The sequence below is a fragment of the Zosterops lateralis genome (genome assembly GCF_965231275.1).
Source record: "Zosterops lateralis genome assembly, chromosome: 4".
Taxonomy (NCBI): Eukaryota; Metazoa; Chordata; class Aves; order Passeriformes; family Zosteropidae; genus Zosterops; species Zosterops lateralis.
In genome coordinates this window covers 29,226,787-29,245,635 of record NC_139765.1, presented here as the reverse complement: position 1 = coordinate 29,245,635, position 18,849 = coordinate 29,226,787, and the positions used below count along the sequence as shown (strand labels likewise).

The 18,849-nt window shown below is 38.3% G+C and overlaps 1 protein-coding gene across 1 annotated transcript in view; it reads right to left on the bottom strand.

Annotated features, from left to right (window-relative positions):
• FGD6 (FYVE, RhoGEF and PH domain containing 6) overlaps window positions 1-18,849 on the bottom strand; it is a 73,277-nt gene that overhangs the window by 23,413 nt on the left and 31,015 nt on the right. Inside the window, exons 4-9 of the mRNA XM_083860243.1 lie at window positions 17,729-17,796; window positions 17,606-17,636; window positions 9,094-9,245; window positions 8,191-8,347; window positions 7,432-7,519; window positions 1,328-1,378 (exon numbers count right to left, since the gene is read on the bottom strand). Of these exons, the coding sequence (XP_083716369.1) occupies window positions 1,328-1,378; window positions 7,432-7,519; window positions 8,191-8,347; window positions 9,094-9,245; window positions 17,606-17,636; window positions 17,729-17,796 (547 nt within the window). The remainder of the gene's footprint in view (window positions 1-1,327; window positions 1,379-7,431; window positions 7,520-8,190; window positions 8,348-9,093; window positions 9,246-17,605; window positions 17,637-17,728; window positions 17,797-18,849) is intronic.

Sequence of the window (18,849 nt, the reverse complement as noted above, 5' to 3'; positions counted from 1 at the left end):
TCTGCTAATTTGTTTTTTTTCCAAGAGTACTAATCACAACCAAACCTAGTCTCCCTCCCCACTCCTCCCAGGCCCTGCAGTGGAATTAAACAACTAAGCAAAGTCAGAAGTAAGTCAAGCTTCATTATTGCAATAAAGATCTTGATGACTAAAGATTAGATTTTCTTTTCTTACTCAAGTTCTAAGATGGACTACCAAATATGTCAAATGGCAAATTAATACTTAATTGTTGTTATAACTTAGCTTCAGCTTCTATCTTTGGTATAGAAAAGGAGAGAAAAACACTGTAAAAGATATAACTACAAAAAACAGAGAAGCTGGAGAAAAACACAAAAAGAGTGAAGTATATATTTAAGTTGCTCTCTTTTCAAGTGGTCAACTATTTAACATGCGGTACAAGTATTATTTTGTTCACAGCCATAAGAAATGCAATATGAACTTTTCTGTCTCTTGAAGAGCCATCAGTTACAATATTTTTGGCTTGTATGTTCAACATACTCAGATATGTCTAAATGTCCTAAGAAATATATTCACTCATATATTTCACTGTATTGTACCAGCAAACAAAGCAAACTTGACTCAGTACATTGAAGGTCCTCTTTTACTGAAGTTCAATCAACTACATCTGCACAAACCTTCTAAAGGTATAGTACTTGCACAAATGTGAGAGGATCTCATGCAAATTAAATGGAAACATCGACTGGGAGCATTTTTTGCACTGCTGAGTCACACTCTAAAGAAGGAAACAGCTCGAATGTGCATTGATATGCTCGAGTTAAACCACCTTAATCCTGCACTACTCTGAAATGCATGGTCTTGTCCTCTCCATCACCAACTACTTCTCATTTCCTCTGATCTCCTTTCTCCCCCCATACAGGCAAACCTGTTTAAGTAACTTGTGTTTGTGCAGCTTCTGTCAAGTCAAACTGGAGAACTCCTCAGGTTAAGTTTTACCCATGGCAGCTCCTTGATGGATGCTTGTCTTGGCACAAAAAAAGAGGAGGAGGCCAGAAAGGCTCATAGCTGGAGAGAGCAGGCTGCCTGTTAAAGGTCTACAGATTCAAGGGACTGTCTCTTGCAATTACAGTACCTAAAATATCTTTTTAAACTGCCTGTGGAACTTCACTCTTATCTCTTGGTTTCAACTCAAGCGTGAGCTGATATGACTGCCAGCTCCAAACTTTTCTGAAACACTGCCATCTTTTAGTATCTCTGCTGAGAAACTTAGAACTAAATAGAAAACATTTCTATTACTGATTTAGCATTTTGCATTTAAAATCTGGAAACATTGGTATATAAACTGTTATTTCTTTAAAGAGACATTTACCTTGAGTATCCCTATAGTCTGCAGATTCTTCTAAAAGATTCTTTAAATAATCTGTATAAAGAGAAAAATAATATAGAGATAGTTTTGTTAAATAAATAAACAACACCACAAAGTAAACCCCATCTTTTTCCTGGAAATCAGCTGTTCAGATCTACTACTTAATCAACAAAGATATACTACTTCATCTTTTTAATCTGTCAAGGTAATAACAAAGTGAAAACTAGCATTTCCATAATGAAAGTATGTCAGCAAAGAGATAGGTTACTGCAACAGTGGTCTTCTCCAGTGAAAAGTGATATATTGTATACATTATTCCAGAAAAAAAAGGCGAAAAATTAGTAGATTACTTGCAATCATTTACATTTAAGCTGATGCAAAAGCTTTTGAAGATTATGGATATTTGTCTGAACACCTAAACTACTCTATAGGAACTAATAAAAGAATTAGTCCATTACAGAAGATCTGATAATGATTAACATTTTTCAGTAACAAAAACAGTAGACTTCACTCAATGGTCAAATAGGTATTTTCTGTTTTCAATGACGCATAGTTCAACCACGAGATGGCACCCTCGATCCATTAAAGTCTTGGTAGTTTTAAAATCTGTTTTATTTCGCTAAAATTAACTCCAAATGTATGACTATGGAAGAAAACATCCCTCTCGAGTTTCCATTCCCTGGTTGAGTGCTTAGTTAATCAAAAAGTGCAACACCCTGTCAAAGATTAATAAATATCCTCAGTGAAACTTCAACCATCTACTACTCTCTCTGAGCTTTGACCTCCTTAAAATGAAAAGAAACCAAAACAGAAACATTCCAAGAGATATACATTAGGTTGATAAAAGCAACGAATACTGATCTATAATTACCTTTTAAATGAAGTATTAATATTCTGGCAGATCTAATGAAAACTAATTACATGCAAAGTAGCAAGCATTCAATTTTAGCTTCTCAGTTGTACAAGCTTCATGTAGGAGTGAAATAATTCAATTCCCATATGCTTGCCCTACCCAAATTCATTCTTTCATTCAAAAAGGATCAGGAGCAAATTGTTCCTCTCTTCATAAGATGTCTTGCTTCATGTGTGCCCCTCAGAGACCATTCAGTGCATTGTAATCTTTTCCTTATGCACAAAATTAAAAGGGAATTATGAAACATGTTTCTGCAGTAGAACTGCTACGAAGAGTGAGAGAACTTGTCACAGTTAATTAAAGCTTTGAGAAAAACAGAACTACAGGAAGGGAAACATTTGGCACTGACATTTTATTGTTTGGCAGAGACCTAAGGGAGGATCCAAGGGAGAAGCATGAAGAGCAGGTTGGGGTGCAGGAAGAGGAACCGGCTGGGAGGCAGAGAGGGAGCTCTGGGAAGCATGATTGGCTGGGCCATGGGAACATTCAGCTTTCTGCTCTCCTCAGAGCTCTGCCTGATCATTAGCAGGCTTTGGCTAACACGTGATCTTTTAAGACAAGTCTGACCTGGCACCAAACTTCTCCTACTGTACTACATCACTACTGCATCCTTCACGTCCCTCAAAATCTTGTGCTGTAGTAGCTACCAGCCATTCCAACACAATATTTAGGTAGCCATATATTCCACTAAAAAAAAAAAAAAAGTTATTCTTGCTTCACCTTGGGTTATTCTGGCTTATATGAGGGGGGAAAAAATTAACAGGAGGTATTTTGAAAGGAACTGAGAAGAGTTCACACTGGGTTTAATTTGGTTTAACCTTAAGGAACCTGTCACAGATACAAGAGCAGTTGCTCTCTCCTGCCCTGCCTGTGGATGGGTGGTGTCTCACGTTGGAGCTGTGCAATGTTGCTGAGGCAGAGCACTCCTTGGACTCCACCGTTAAGGCAACAAATTAAAGCTTTACAATTGCAACTTGATCTTCATTGGGGCCAGCATAAAAGACTCCAAAGGGAATCTCCCAGCATAAAAAATGAGTCCCTACAGCTCATACAGAAATAAGGCTCCCAAACCACACACTCACCTCTACAGGCGGGGAACAAGAGGTAAGGTGGGTATAATTTCCTCATCTGCAAATGTACAGCTGGCACTCTAAGACACTGCCCCTGCTACATGAAGACATCTAATTTAACATCCAAAGTAATTGCAGTGGAAACATAAAACCAGAGACCTAAGATGGGAACTAATTATTTCTTAGCATATTCATGCTTTATAACATGTTTCCCAAAACACCACCACTCGAACCCATTTTTGGATGGGTATTTTCTAGCATTTTAAATTATATAATCAGTGAATAAAAGAGGGAAAATTAAGACTTTAACATAACTGCATTCATTTAAAATTATGTATTTAAAACAGAAGGCAGCCTTTGTCTTACAAAACTGCAGCAGCCAATAAAACAACCGTAAAATACTGGAAGTGATAAATAGGTAATTTTCATCTTAGTACTCTCTTTATCTGGTAAGTGGACCTCAGTTCACAGCTAAAACTCAGCTTCAGAGAAGCATCAGAACAGATATTTTTAGTCTCTTCTGTGAATACACACTGGAAATTCTGTGCTTACAACAGCTTTCTGGAGGTACTGGCATGAACTATACAGACAAGCTGATTTCACAGACACGAAAAATGTTGCAGCAAAATTTTTACAAAAGTATTGCTAGGTGAAATAAATACAAAAGTCAGATATTAAGGTGGAATGACATCTAATGTCTTTGCAAAAAAAAAAAAAAATTCCCCTGTGAAATGAGCTTTCATTGTTCAGACTAGAAAGACCTTAATTATACCTTCAGAAATTCTTAATTCTGCTGGATACCCCAAAGCACAACAAAACTAAACATAAAAGCACACTAGTACTGTTTTTGTGATGAAAATTTCCGTATGCTTACTTCTACCTGACAACAGCCCCCAGTTCTCTCTTCCCACTTGCTGGGGGCAGTGGCTATCACTTCTACTTAAAATTATCTTCTGCGTCATTAACTACTTTTTATCTTGGGTTGTCTAATGTAATTAATTTAAACTCAAAGCAATTGTTCCACAACATGTGATTGGCCTTGAGTCTGACAACTCTATTTCCAATCTGCAAAGCTGCAGAGTGCAAAAAGGCTAATTTTTCATCCCACTCAGCCTCCTCTCACTATAACCCAGTTAAGGATAATAAAAGACACTCTCTGCCAACCTTATGCTGTGAAAAAGAGGAGAGAGGCTTATCCCATGACGATCAAGAGCCTGTTCATATAGTCTCAAGTCATCTACTCAAATCAGAGGTTTTTGAGGGAAGAGAATCACCTCTCCTTCATTTCTGTCAGAAATCAGAGGCCTTTGATTAACCTCCCCCATAAGCTATCTAGTATTTACTGTACAGCGCTCAGGGCCAGTATATGAAGAAGTGGAAATCCACTTACTGGATTGGAGAAGCTGTATAATTAAACAGAAACAGTGCTCAGCTGTGCGTCTCCTTGGCTGATTTAGGAATCCACCTGCTCCTGCTTATGCTAGCACAAAAGTAATTCCACTTCAAAGCACTGCAACAATCTTGTGATGTGACCGAGTAGCAGCAGGTCTCCAGTACAAAGCTGTCCCACTGACACAGAATAGCTAAATAGGAAGAAATCCCTGCTGACTCAGGCCTGACAGCTCAGTTTCCTGGATTATTTTCATTCTGCTGCTCTAGCCCTCCTCTCCACTGATCCCCCCCACCCCCGTCCTGCCCCGTCTTTGGCCTAGGCAGCTGCTCCATCGCTACATCTCACCCACTGCAACAAAAGATACAAATGTTTTGCATGTACTCCAGATGTTCATATAGCACAAGTTTATAGAGGCATTGCTTAATATTACAGAGAGCTGTTGGAAGGCAACTAAGCAGATGGGTCATCCACAGAGACATGGAAGAGTCAGAACTCAACATACATGCATGAAGGACTGAACATGCTGAAGATAAAACAGATCCAAAACATCACTCTCCAGCTCCAGCAAAATTAAATTCTTGGCCTGATCTCTTTTATTATTCACATAGAACAAGAGAAAATTACATTTCTAAATTTGCCACCAGCACGGCAATCCCATTCCTTTCAGCAGCATTTGCAGGTATATTTAAAGCTGGGCAGCCACAGTAAGGTCTGCAGACTGGGGACACCCACAATAACCCACAGCAGCACAGGATGAGGCTTTTTTCAGGTCTAAAACAGTCTGTCCCAGCCACAGTGACAGACAATCATCACAAGGAATTCCCCTTCAACATCTGAATTTTGTTTCAGTGCCATCCATCCCTGACATCTCTTGCTCTGCTGTGTATATTGACAATGGCATTTGCTTCATCCTGATCCTCTATTCAACTAAACTCTGTTTCAATTAAAACCTTTGACCTTACCCAGGGCTCCAATGATTTTGAAATGTATAACAATGTATACCATGCCCTAAGTGTGTATCCTTTTAAAATAAACCAAGTCCTCAAATGCCTTTTAAAGGGTTGATTTCATCAGGTGAGTGTCATTAATATTCTCCCCTATAGAGTATTCCATTTAATAAGACTTATCCCCCTTTTTTCAACATCTTGAGTTTAATGAGATGATTAAAATTAAAAAGTCAATGTTAATAACTCAGTAACTGCTCTGTAACACTTAAGTCTGAATCTGCCACAGCAACATGTTATAGACAGGTAATGCGATGGTTGGCTCTGGCAATTAAGATGAATATTGTGTGTATGTTAAGAGAAGTTTTATTGATGTACAGTTACGTTATCACAATTTGTTGTTCAAACATCCTCTGTTCTCCCCACAGTCCCCTTCCCCCATATGGTTGCCAAGGGATGCCTTGGTAGTCAGGACATGTGGAGGGAGGGCGTGTACCTGTGCCCCTTGCAAGGGGCAGTTGGGGGAGGGCAGGCTTGTCACCAGGGCCATGGCAACACCTGACCTCCAAACCAGCTGCAAGAAAGCGATCTCCACAAATGGACAGCAAAGAAGAGCTGATCGGCAGATTTTGGGAGGGACCAGTGTTACCTGATGCAACACCAAAGGTATCAAAGGGAGAGCAACCATTTTGAGAGTGAGCACATGGCAGTTTAGTTCCATGCTCTCTGCAGTGTAATTTTCCCTTATTCAGTCCTTTGATGTATTTTGTTAAGGTTTAATAAACCTTTGAAATTTTTAAAAGTGAGCGTCATTTCTCACAATCATTAGTCTAAGTACATGCTGGGGAACTGCCAATGAGCTGCTACGAGCCAAAAAAAAAAGGTCACAGAGCATTTTATTTTGCAGTTACTACATAAACAGAGGCTATTTTTATATTGCTCATCAAGAAGCAATGGCTCTCAAAAACAATGCCTTAAGTATTTCCAAATCCTTACAGGAGCCATCCCCCTCTTACAACAACCACATCTCAAAATACTTCACAAAGCAGGCCTCTGTCACTGCCCTCCCTTTACAGACAAAAAACCCCACTGCATCGTGGATGACTTGCTCAAGGCCACCCAAACACACCAGTGCCAGAGCAGGGTACAGTGTCAGATTTCCCAGCTCCAAATCAGCTCCTCAACTGGCTCTGGTAGCAAGTCTTAAGCACTTACTGGTGTGCACTAAAAACATGTGTTTTGTCTTTAAAAGAGAATGGACTTTACAGATAAAACACCTGGGTGGGGGAGAAATGGGGAAGCTACTTACAGAAGTTCACAGTTGCATAGATATCTTTCTTCTCCTTGCTCCAATTTTCCATACTGCCTTTTTTATTTGTTAAACCCCCATCTCCCCAAAAAAACAAAAAAGCAAAACTCAAAGCAGAACAGGAGCATTCCAACTCTTTGAGGAAATTACAGGCTTCTCTTACCACAGATTCAAGTAAAAACCATCACAGGTTTCATGTTTTCTATGCACTGCTGAATCTACCATCAGAACACACCGCAGTGCTGGAAACATTAGGACCTTGCTTGTGTATCTTACTACATGCAACATTAGCAAGAAAAGCCTCTAAACCTATGCGGTATTTTAAAAAGAGCTTCACTTATTGTGACATGTTTAAAAAACCCCTCACATATCTGAAGTCAGATAAACATGCTTTAGAGATGGATACAGCTGTCTGAAGACAGGTGTCTTGGGGCATGTGAAGACTGGCTTCTTAAGCTTGCAAAATGCTTGACTGTACCTGTCAACAGGAGCCTGTATTGGGGAATCCTCTGAACTGGCTTGAGCAGATAGTGCTTGAGGGCCAGACTAGCACAGCGGGGGCTCATCTGAAAGAAATACCCAAAATAAGTAACAATTCCACAGCAGTCAAAGGTTCCAGCAAAAGAAAACATGCCTACAAACAACTACTGATTATACTGGATAAGCTTTTTATCTTTGAAAAGTGCTACTGCCACAGTGTTAAGCACCACACTACCCAGCAAGCATTTCCATGTGGAAGACTGCATGCAAAATTACCCATTCGTGAAAGACACAAGTAAGCACTTGTTATATTCTGTAGATTCAAAACAGGTGCTTTGACCTAGGAGGAAGGGAGGTGAAGCTTTCCAGAAACAAAGGAAACAGGATAGCAAGGGCAACATGCTCCTTTGTGATTGCTGTCAGTGGCCATTAGGCAACAAGGCAAAGAAGGCAAGAGTGCTCACTGTGGAAGTTTTAATTAATCCACACCTCTAAAGACAACACAGAATTAAAAGATCCATGCTGCTTCAAATATGCTAATTATCTTGAATTTGGAGTTTACACTCAAAATTATCTGAATCTGAAACATCGAGTCCTTCAAAAGGCCTCTCTTCTTCCTGTCTTAAGCCAAGAACTGCAGAAAGAAACCTCACCATCAAAATACAAACAAATTTAGAACTGTTTCTAAAGCCCAGTGGAGGATCACAACTGCTAAGAAGTCACAAAACAGGATATATCTTTAAAAAGAATACAATACCTCGAAGTCTTTGACTACTGATGCAAATCCTGCATTCTTCTTACATTGTTCATCTAATAGTGCAACATTTTTATCGAATTCTTTGATGTAAGTTGAATACATCTTTAGGTAGGGACCCTTTTTAACAAATATATCAGCAATTCTTTGATGCTCGAGCCTAGAAGCAGCCAAAAAAAGAGATGCAATTAGAGCTAAAAATAGCTTAACCCTACAGCAAAACATCTTTTTCAGAGTAAGATGTGCTGGTTTATATTCTGAACAAAGGGCTTACAGCAGATAGGCACCCATCTCAGTTGCTATTCCGAAAAACCTTATTAGGCACATGTCAACACACTAGTGTTAGATGACAACCACTTAATACACAGTCTTTTTAAAATGGTCTTGAACTGTTTGAACACTTTAGTTCAAGGTGAGAAAAGTCTTTACCCATTGCTGTTCCTTTGTCAGAAGGTTTTGGTATAGCTTCACCCACCAGTGGTAACTGAGAATGGTCTTCAAGGGGATTGTGGCTGTCAATCAACACTGTGCCTGATCAGTAGACCTAAACTACCTCTAAAATGCAAACCAGTCTTCAGAACAGCCTTCTTTTTCCCCAGTGAAATCGGTGCACTTATCATGCTCATGCAGGGACCAGAACTTTCAATTAAAAATGAAATTTCATATAAGAACTGTGATTGCTACAAAAACATACTGGCATGCCTTCTGGACCTTTTGGGATGCATCTAAATGGCACAAAATCACATCTAAATGAAAAATAATCTCCTGTACTTTCAAAGTAAATTCTGACATTCAGGAAGGTACACAAAACACAAATAAGAGTCAAACCATGATCACATGAAGCCACATAAACCCCCCAGAAAAATTTCCACATCAAAGGAGTGGAATCCCTTTACTGATAGTCACCAGTGAGATAATCGCTCTTCCAGTTCCCTCAGGAGGTCCCGATTGAGTTCATAGAGCTGAGGTAGGTAGTAGAGGATCTGATTCAGGATTCTGTCCTCAATCACTGGCTTTCCAAGTTGCCTAGAGGCATGTGCCACAGCATCCCGGAAATCCTGCCGGAGTACAAAGAGGACAGAAACCCCCCCTTGCCATGAGTGAACAATGAGTGAACAGCCTTCAAAGCACCAACACAGCACAACAGAGTTCTCATCGCAGACATTCCATGCACTGCTCCCTATTACCAAAGGCAAGGCAGGTACCACCTGGGTTATGTTTTTCTGCAGCTTCAATTTACTCCCTTGGGACTGCCTTAATCCTTTTGGTTTGACACTGGAGCTTTATTTTCTTGGTTCTGTATGCATAATATAGAAGTTGTTCATTGTTTTTACAACATGCCCTTAAGAAATGTGTTGGTATTACTTAAGAGGAAACTAAGGTGGGCTAAACAAGGCTTGTATCTGCAAGGTTATTGGCAGCCTTGGGTGTCTTCTTGCAAACATCTAAGTCAAAAAGCAGAATTCTTAAATCAGCTAGCAGAGTCAGTATCTTACTTAAAAATCATCCTAGTGTTCATAACTCATCTTACAAATGCCATTTTGGAGGGCAAAAAGTAGGGTCAAAAAATTACTATGTGTAGCAGCTCTTCTATATACAGGAAAATTAACATCTAACAAAAAGATACCATAACAACATGGGAATGACAAGATTTCAAATGTTAGCAATGATCAAAGCCAACTCTGACTGGTACCTTTGAAACATTTACAAGGGAGGAGGAGCACCCTACTTACTCTTGAAGGATCTCATAGCATTTTTATGCTATAACCAGCTCCCAACAGGGCAAGAGCTGAGGCTCATTGGTCCTCATTAAACTATTCAAAATTAGAATCTTGATCCCACACGGACAAGATTGAAACTCAGTATCCATTATAGAGGGTATTTTCCCTATTCACAAGCAAACAAATATTTCAAAAAAATTTAGCAATCTAGCATTTCACTTGAAAAATAACACTGTCTTAACTGACAAAAAAGAAAATATAAATTAGTAGTGTTACATATTACCACGTCTCACTTAAATTTGGGCAAAAAGAGAATTAATCCAAAACAACTCTTTTGGAGTTTGTGGTTAATTAAACCTAATACAACATGCACGATCTGTAGGTATCTTGAGAAAAGTGACCAACAAAATGTTCTGAGTACAGTAGTAAGTTATATTTTAAATATGCATGGGGTCCATGCCTGTCTTTGGAAACCTGTAGGGTTCTCAGGTTGAGGAAAAAAACAAATTTTAATCTCCCTTTTTCCCCCTCCCCAGGTCTACTACTACAGCTCTTACTAGCTATGCCATCAGTCCAGCATTTGGCACTATTTAGGGTCTCTCAAACTGAAGCCTCAACTTTCCTCTGCTCTCCCTCCTCATTACATCAGCTCTGGGCAACGTGAGCTCCAGACATGCTTTCTTGCTTTGTGACCCTATGGGTCACAAAGGCTGTGACTGGGCAGTTCTGACAAGACACTGAAAGGAGATACAGGGCACTGGCTGTAACAGGAAAGACTGAGAGCTAAATGCAAGGGAGTTAAAAAACAGATGGCATTATTCATATGGAAATGTTCTGGTTTACATCCTCTGTGCAGACTACTGACACACAGGCTAACTACCAGCTGCATCTTATGGGTTTTTCTGACCCTGGGGCATTGCTTAACACTGAAATGATACATGGAATTACAATGGCAAAAGCTCAAATGAGGCATTCTGGAGAGCTTCATGCACAATGCATCATCATATTATGATAATATTCTTCCCCCAACCCCAACTATATGCACACATAATATACTGTATGTATTTTGCCATAGGGTGAGACAAGAATTTTGTTTGAGTGTCATAAGGTGACTTGCATGATGAAAAGCAAAGCAGTTTTGTCTGTACCATAATCAACAACCCAGGCTTTCCCCTGATCAAACAGTAAAAGGAGAGCAGGGAGCCAGGTTTAAGCACCACTAGATAACACAGGAACGTCAGCTGCAGTTAAGAGCATTTTTTTAACTTCTAGATACAGCATTCAAAGAGTCTGCAGGGCGTTTGCCAAATACAGATTTGGTTTTTCAACTAGCTTGATCCAAAGTCCATCAACTTCATCATGGTTTATAGATTATGCTATGAAGGGCTCTATCATTAAAACAGCCAACCAAAACTTTACTTCACCACCTCCTATGTCCCCTTCCACAACAGAGTAAACTGAGGAAGCGCTGCAGAGAGGAAACACAGGGAAGATAATGTGAACTTTTCAGATTCTGAAAGCCTGCAAAACAAGAGCTAAATTTCAATGCTCTTTTTTTATTTTTTTTAAATTATCCTCACTACTGACTATGCATTTGTCACTGTAATCATATTAAGATTTATTTTTAACCTGGCAGTGGGTGTGAAGTAACTGTCATGCCAAGTTCATCTTGAGATAAACTCAAGAGTTGAATGCAGAGAGCACATGCCTGGGGATTGGGGGTGGGAAAAGAAAAACAAATGTAACAAGGTTGGAATTAAGTGTTTACACTTGAAGGTACTGGCCGCCTGAGAAAGTAATTTCATATCCAAAAGGACAAAACATAGATCAGGTCTGTTTTAATTACCAGATACAGAATATGCTAATTTACAAACTAAACCCTGAAATTTCATCCCAAGGAGTGGAAAGTATTCAGATGACAACTTTTAATGCAAGTAGGTGAATGACATAGAAATTAGAAACTGCAGTAAAAATAATCTAAAGTACCAGGACCTAGATTCTTCTAAACCTAAATCAGTTCACTGCTAAATAAAAGCAGAATTGCTCTTGCAAATAATATATACATTGCTCTGGTATCTATACATGCCTGCATGATGTGATTTATATTACAAACAGATTTAGCACAGTGTCCTAGATAAAACTGCTGAAGAGCACTGCTTTCATCAGCCTGTTCAAAGGCAATCACCCAGGTTGTCCTAGAAATTATTCTGTTTGAACCAATGCAGCAATCCATTACAAGTGAATTTTAAAGACAGATTTTCTAATTAAAAATGGGTCTTTCAAATACTGAAATCTTACTCATCAAAAAACCCCCTAAAACGACAACAACAAAAAATTAAAAAAACAACTTGCCACACTTTGGAATTAATGTGCTTATTTCACTGAAAAACATTTGCAGCTCTAGACATGTTTCATATGCCACATGACAAAACCCAAAATATTATGCTAGTTATATCATCCCAGCTTCTTACCAGGATTTTTTTTTTCCCTTTCAGAAGTGGGGAGCCTATTGTACATTTTTTGAAATGCTTGTTTAAAGTTTCTGATTTGACATTATATTCTGGTCCAATAATAATCTTCTGATATCCCTTTTTACTAATTAGGTAATGGTAATTGTTTTCACACAGATACTGCAAGAGGACAGTGTGCATCGCCATCCCTGGAAAGAACATTTTTTCCAAACCAGAAACTCTTTGAGTTTATGTTAGACTGAGACAGCCTCCCACTGGTACTTGTCCATACGAAAATCTAGTCTATTAAAGGCTTCTGAGTACATACTGCTGCTGAATTACTGCCTGATAAAACACTTCCAACTTGAAAATGTGTAGGAAATTCTATTTATCCTGTTGGTATATGCTCCCCTTATAGCTGTGGAGTTTTTTAAACAATATTTGACATTACCATCATCACTGCTTTTGTTTCCTCACACCACTCCTTCAATGCAACTTCCTTAAATAAGCAGAAAGGCTGTGATATCTGAATAATTCTGACCCTGTTCTGAATCATCTGCTGTCAGCCCATGCACTTCCCCTCTGCAAAGGCCCTGACTCACCATCCCCTCAGTTCTTCCCACCAGAGGATTCCCAGCCCACAGTGATCTGCCCGTGTCAGTCTAAGGAGCAAAGGACAATTTTAGTTGTAAAACAAAAGAGGTACCGAGCAGACTAAAAGCTCACTCAGCTGCTGACTGGGTCAAGTCCACCTTCAGGTGTCTAACAGTTGAATGAAGATAATTTCAAACAGGTGAAATTAAAACTTCTTGCCAATTCAACAGGAAGAGAAAGAACTACATAATCTAAACACAGTCACGTGTTCTATTCCTAAAGCTTCAACCAATATCACCTTGGATCTGTTCTCCCAGAACATACCATCAGCAAAAAAAAGAAGAAAAAATCATAATCCCTTACACTGAGGAACAACTCCCCCAGCTAAATATACCTGCAGATAACTCAAGCATCAGTTTAATTTAAGGAAAAAAAAGTATGTTTGCACTTGGATGCTTTTCAAAGAATATACACACGCAGAGACATCCTATGTGGAAGGAGGAGGGAAGAGGAGGAAGTTTCACAACAGCCAGGCTGCTAGATGTGACAAAATGTAAACATGACTGCTTAGCAATACAGCTACAGAAGATTTCACAACTAGATTACTTAAAATATAAATAGGTACTCCTAGCTAGAGTCAGACTATTAGCCATAAACTGCTAAGTTAAACTATAGCACCTATAGTTAATCTGGACTATGACTAAGTATGGATCACAACATTTTTCAAATATATGCCATTACTTTTGGAAAGCTGCCAAGCACTTCCACACCTTTTTTCCTCCGGTAATAAATAATATATAAGTCTTTAATGAAATAATGTAGTTGATTTTTTTACAATAATCAATGATTTGATGGTGGGATATTCCCAGAATGCTATTTCAAGCAATAGGCTGGGTAGTAGAACAATACTTGCTTCTAAACTAAAATTATGTTAGTCTTCTTAGTAAGAGGACTACAGTTGCAACTCATTGTGAAATGTCTCAGCAGTTCTAAAGTACTTCAGAGACCAAAAATTTATCAACATATTCTCCTCAGACTAGTCAAATATTGAAATTTTGCAGATGAAGGAAAAGGAGTTGGATGTTGAGAGAATTTTTCCCAGTTAAACAGTAAGTCAGTTGTAAGCCAGGATCAGAGGTCAGAACTTTGCTCCAAAGGCCATAGCTATTTTTTTTCAAATTAATTAGTTTTCATAATACTCAGCTACAATAGACATCAGTTTATAAATATATAAAACTATGTATAGTTTTTATATACAGATTTTTTTCCATTTTCTTCTGAAAAACAGAAACATTAAACCAGAAATTTTCACTCTTGTGTTTCTGGAAGGACACACAATGGAAAATGATGCTTGACCTCTTACCTGCCTTCTTCAATAAGAGGTTAATCTTGTGGCTGCAGAAATGCTAAGAGGTGCCTGTTGACAAGCTCCTACTTATACTTGGTCTCAGAGTCCAAATATGGACAGAATAGGAGTCTAAGTCAGAAGCACAGATTTAAAGGCTCAGGCAAAAATCCACAAGCCCAAGCTTTTCTTTTCACACAACAAAAAGTTAAACACTAAGCCTTGCAGTGGAAGGAGTAATCTCAAAAAACCCAAGTACCTCTCCTGGACCAGAAGCCTCGCTGCTTATACCACATCAGCAGGGAGGAAACAGAATCCAAAAGAGGTGGAAAAGCAAAAGGAGCAAAGGGTTTGGCAAGAGAACGAAATTCAGAACAAAAATGTACAAAAAAAAAAAAAAGACAACAAATAAGCCAGGTAGCTTACCCTCACAGTGACACCAGGGTGCTACTGAAGTAGTCCTCTCATTCATGCAAAGCAAACCATCTCCAAAGAATCCCACAACAAAAGTACAAAGGACAGCAATCCTGCTTTGCTCCTTTTTCCAGCAAGACTGGGTGTTTTTTAGGCACAGGGCAACTCAGAGAGAAGTGACAAGCTTGTTTCTCTTATGTCACTTGTGTTTTACACCCAGTTCACTGTTTCTTTTTTTTGCAAGTGTCTTTAGGAAAAAGTAGTACTTCTCCCATATTCTCAGCCCTTGTTCTCAGGAGGCAATGCATGAACCATCTCACAATCATGCATACAGAAGAGCTAGTTTGATTTAAGCTCCTTTGTTTCCAGGAGTTTCTAAAAGCACTTACTGGAATCTCACCCTAAAAGAGTACTAACACAGTAACAGAAATACAGAGAATTCAAAATTACATCTAATGTTTGATTACATCCTCAAGCAACCCCATTTGCTGAGTCTGAGACTCTGTGTGCTGTGTGCAAAGCCAGGTGAGTCCCTTATCTCTGTTATGATCAGCTTGTTTAGTATTTATAGAAGTATCACCAAGTGTTTATAATTTTGCAGTATGTCTTCAAACAGAAGCAGTCAGATGTACTTAAAGTGTGTGACAGGTCCACATAGGCTGGCACTCTGGTATCTTGGAAGAGTTGTTTCACCTAACTTTGTCAACATAAAAGAAAAAAATGCTAAAAAAATTCAGTGGTACTTGTAACCAGTTTGCAGTCACATTCCTACCTCCTCAACTGCTTTAGATTCCACTTCAAAGGCTCTAAGATGAAGCAAATTAAAAGGCTTTTTCTTCCATCAACAGTCCTCTTCCTTGGCACCATGTGATGCATTTAGCTGACATTGGTAAAATATACTGAGGAGAGTATTATTCCTTTCAGATCATTGCTAATTGAATTAGTCACTAAATTTCAAGTGGAAAACCACTAATAGATGGCTCAGAAGGGGCAATGGAGCATCCTCTGATAAGCCAAATCTTTACTATGTGTAAAAGAGCTCAGTTTGGGGAGAATCTAAGCTCTAATTCAGAAATTTGTCAGAGGTTGCTTGACTGGTAGTTAGTAAGCCAATGTGGTTGGTGCACATGAAATCAAAAAGATAGTTTTATCAACATTAAAATATTATCAGTAAGAAATTTTATGATTAAACCAGCTGATGTAATAATGTGTGTGAAAACCACACAAATCCTCAGGCATACCACTCTGGAAATAATAAACTGGATGTCTACAACCTCTCAGCTATGGCAGTTTTTATTTAATGAAGAATGTACACACACAGAGAGCGCCTCAAAACCAGTGCCCTCTCTGACAAGGACAGAAGGCCAACTGACAAGTTAAGGACAAAGTATTTCCTAAACTCCTAGCATAGCATCCTCCTTAGACCAGGCTGAATACATGTTGAATGTTACTGCTAGCCAACAAAAACATTTCTAACAGTTTTTATTTGGCAGCTAGAAGAAAACAGCAGACTGTCATGAATAGAGTTGCAAGTTATCCATTAAAGGAAAAGCAAAACATATCCTACACCACTGCACATTGACACTGTGGGGACAGCTTTAAGTTTATCCTAGAAACTTCCTAAGCTCTCTACTCTTCCCTTTTTCACATTGTTCTTCTGCTTGCCTGCATCCTCCTTACCAATAGCCTTTCTTTCAGCACTGCATATATTACCTAAAAAAATGGTACACTGAAAAGCAAAGATACCTTTAAAAATAAGTTAAATTTCTGAAAAATATGATAATTTAAAATTACATAGCTTAAAACTTCCCCAGGACAACTCTCTTTCTTTTACCACTATTTAAGATTGAGTTCTGTAACCATGTTGAATATAAATTATTTATTGGCTAAGCCAGCTCTTAAAAACCAAGCTTGAAGAGAATCAGAAAATCAGTTACTAGGAGGAAAGCAAAACAGAATCAGCAAAAGATGTGGTGAGTTTTTTGTTCCCTGAAAAAAAAAATCTCTATTACAGAACTCGTATACAACCATCTATAAGAGCCTTTGTTCCCAGTTTCACAGAACACACTTCTCAAGAGACTGAGACAGACCAATGCATCTGTTTGCAATATAACCACTTCTATTGCCCAAGGAAAAAACCCACTATGTTTGCACTTAATACAGTGACAAAATGGTACAAACACATATCATTTCAAACTTGACAGAAAACACAAAATATAGAGCTAGAGAAAGAAAAATTCTTAATTAATTTCCTATTATCACCTGCAACAGAGCATGTTTTACAGATAACTGATCTGCACAAACACAGATCAAATACTTAACCCTTGCTGTGTACAACACACTGCAGGTACTACAATCAGGTATTTTCAGAAAGCAAACATCTGTCGAGGAACTGCAGCCTCAGAAAAATACACTGCCATGGTGATGGATGCACCATTAGAGCTATTAGCTATTAATTGGATTACTTCAAGAATGTGCATTTTAATGTACCATTTCTAAAATAAATTTTTCCTGCCTCCCCCCACCATTTAAGGAGTTATTCTAACCAAAACCTTTGTGTTGCTATATACATACTTATAAGCCAGTATAAGCTGGCTTATAAACATGATTCTGATTAACATAAAGTGATACATATTCAATTTTCAGTATTCAATACCCACATAGAACTGGAAACTGCATAAATTATTAAGAAGATCCAGAAGGAACCACCAAAATATTCATCCATTATGTAAAATGTGAAACTTTAAAGTTCAGTTTAATTAGATTAATTTTTATATTTTGAATATGTAGATGCAGCAGAAAAACAGCACAGCCACTACCATAAAGCCTAAACATAAAACTTCAGTAGATTAAACAAACAGAAGAGGAAAATGCTTTTCTTTTTGAGTACTTACAATGTGTAAGAGCTTTAGCACATCCACAAACCTATCAGAAAAGCAAGAAAAAGCAAATAGTTACATTTTAATTGTCCAATTAAAATAAATTGAGTAGTTATTAAGTGCAGCATTGACACTTACACTTTCTCTGAGCTCATGATCTCCTTGGCAATATGGTATACCTTTGTTTTCTTTCCAGGTGCCTTACCCTGCAAATAAAATTACATGTTACGCTATGTACCTACTAAAACTGTCATAAATTATCAATTATGGAAATTATCAATTTCCAGCTATTAGTTCCTTAAATTCAATGTAATTGTTTGATAGTTACTTCTAAGAAAAACACTTCATACTGCTTTGAAATCTCTTGGCTTTGACACCTTCTGGTTCTTCAGGATCCATGAGAAAAATAATTTAGCTTGTATCTGGAAACAATATTAGCTAGGGGCAGTTTTTACAACACTGCCAGCCTTTTCATTTTTGCAGGAAGCACTGAAGCCCATAATGAACGAAGTCCTAGCAAACAACAATTACTGTTTTAGCAAAAGTACTGAAGTATAGCTAGTATTTCTGTCTTATTTGGTTCCTTTTTTCTGATTAATGCAGTAACAGTAATATTTGCAGTGAACTCAAATGTGTTTCAGGAACATCTTAAAAGACATATACATTTTCTTTATTGAAAAATAAGATGACAGAAGAAAAAAAAAAGAAAAGAAAAAACCACACTGAAGAGAAAAGCCAGTTTCTGATGGTCTAACAGAGCTGCTGGAATACATAGCAACTCTACTCCAAAGATGCAGATATGTGAGCCTTGTCATCTGCCTGAAACACTGTGGAGATGATTTTGGGTTTCACATGCCTATTTGGCTTCCAAAAAACCAATGGCACTGTCCAACATCAGATAGAGGGAATAAGTATAACAAAGCAAACAGGTCAGGCATCAGGATGCAAAAGTGTTTGCCACACAGTATAACTTCCACGTATGATTTCCCTCAGATGGAACACCTCTCTCAGAAACAGCTCTCATGGTTTGCCATATGCTTCTGTGCTGCCAGCTGTCACCGCATCTATTGCACATTCAGGCTTTCATTTTAATGGGCTGCAAAGAAACAGAGGATGAGGAGCCCTAAAACATCACAGGATATACAACTCAAGTGAGATGGAAGTCCTGGGACAGCTGTATTGAGTATGGGAGTATAATATGGGCACTGAACACTTTATCTAGAAAATCAGGTATCAGTGGCATTTTACCCACAAAATTT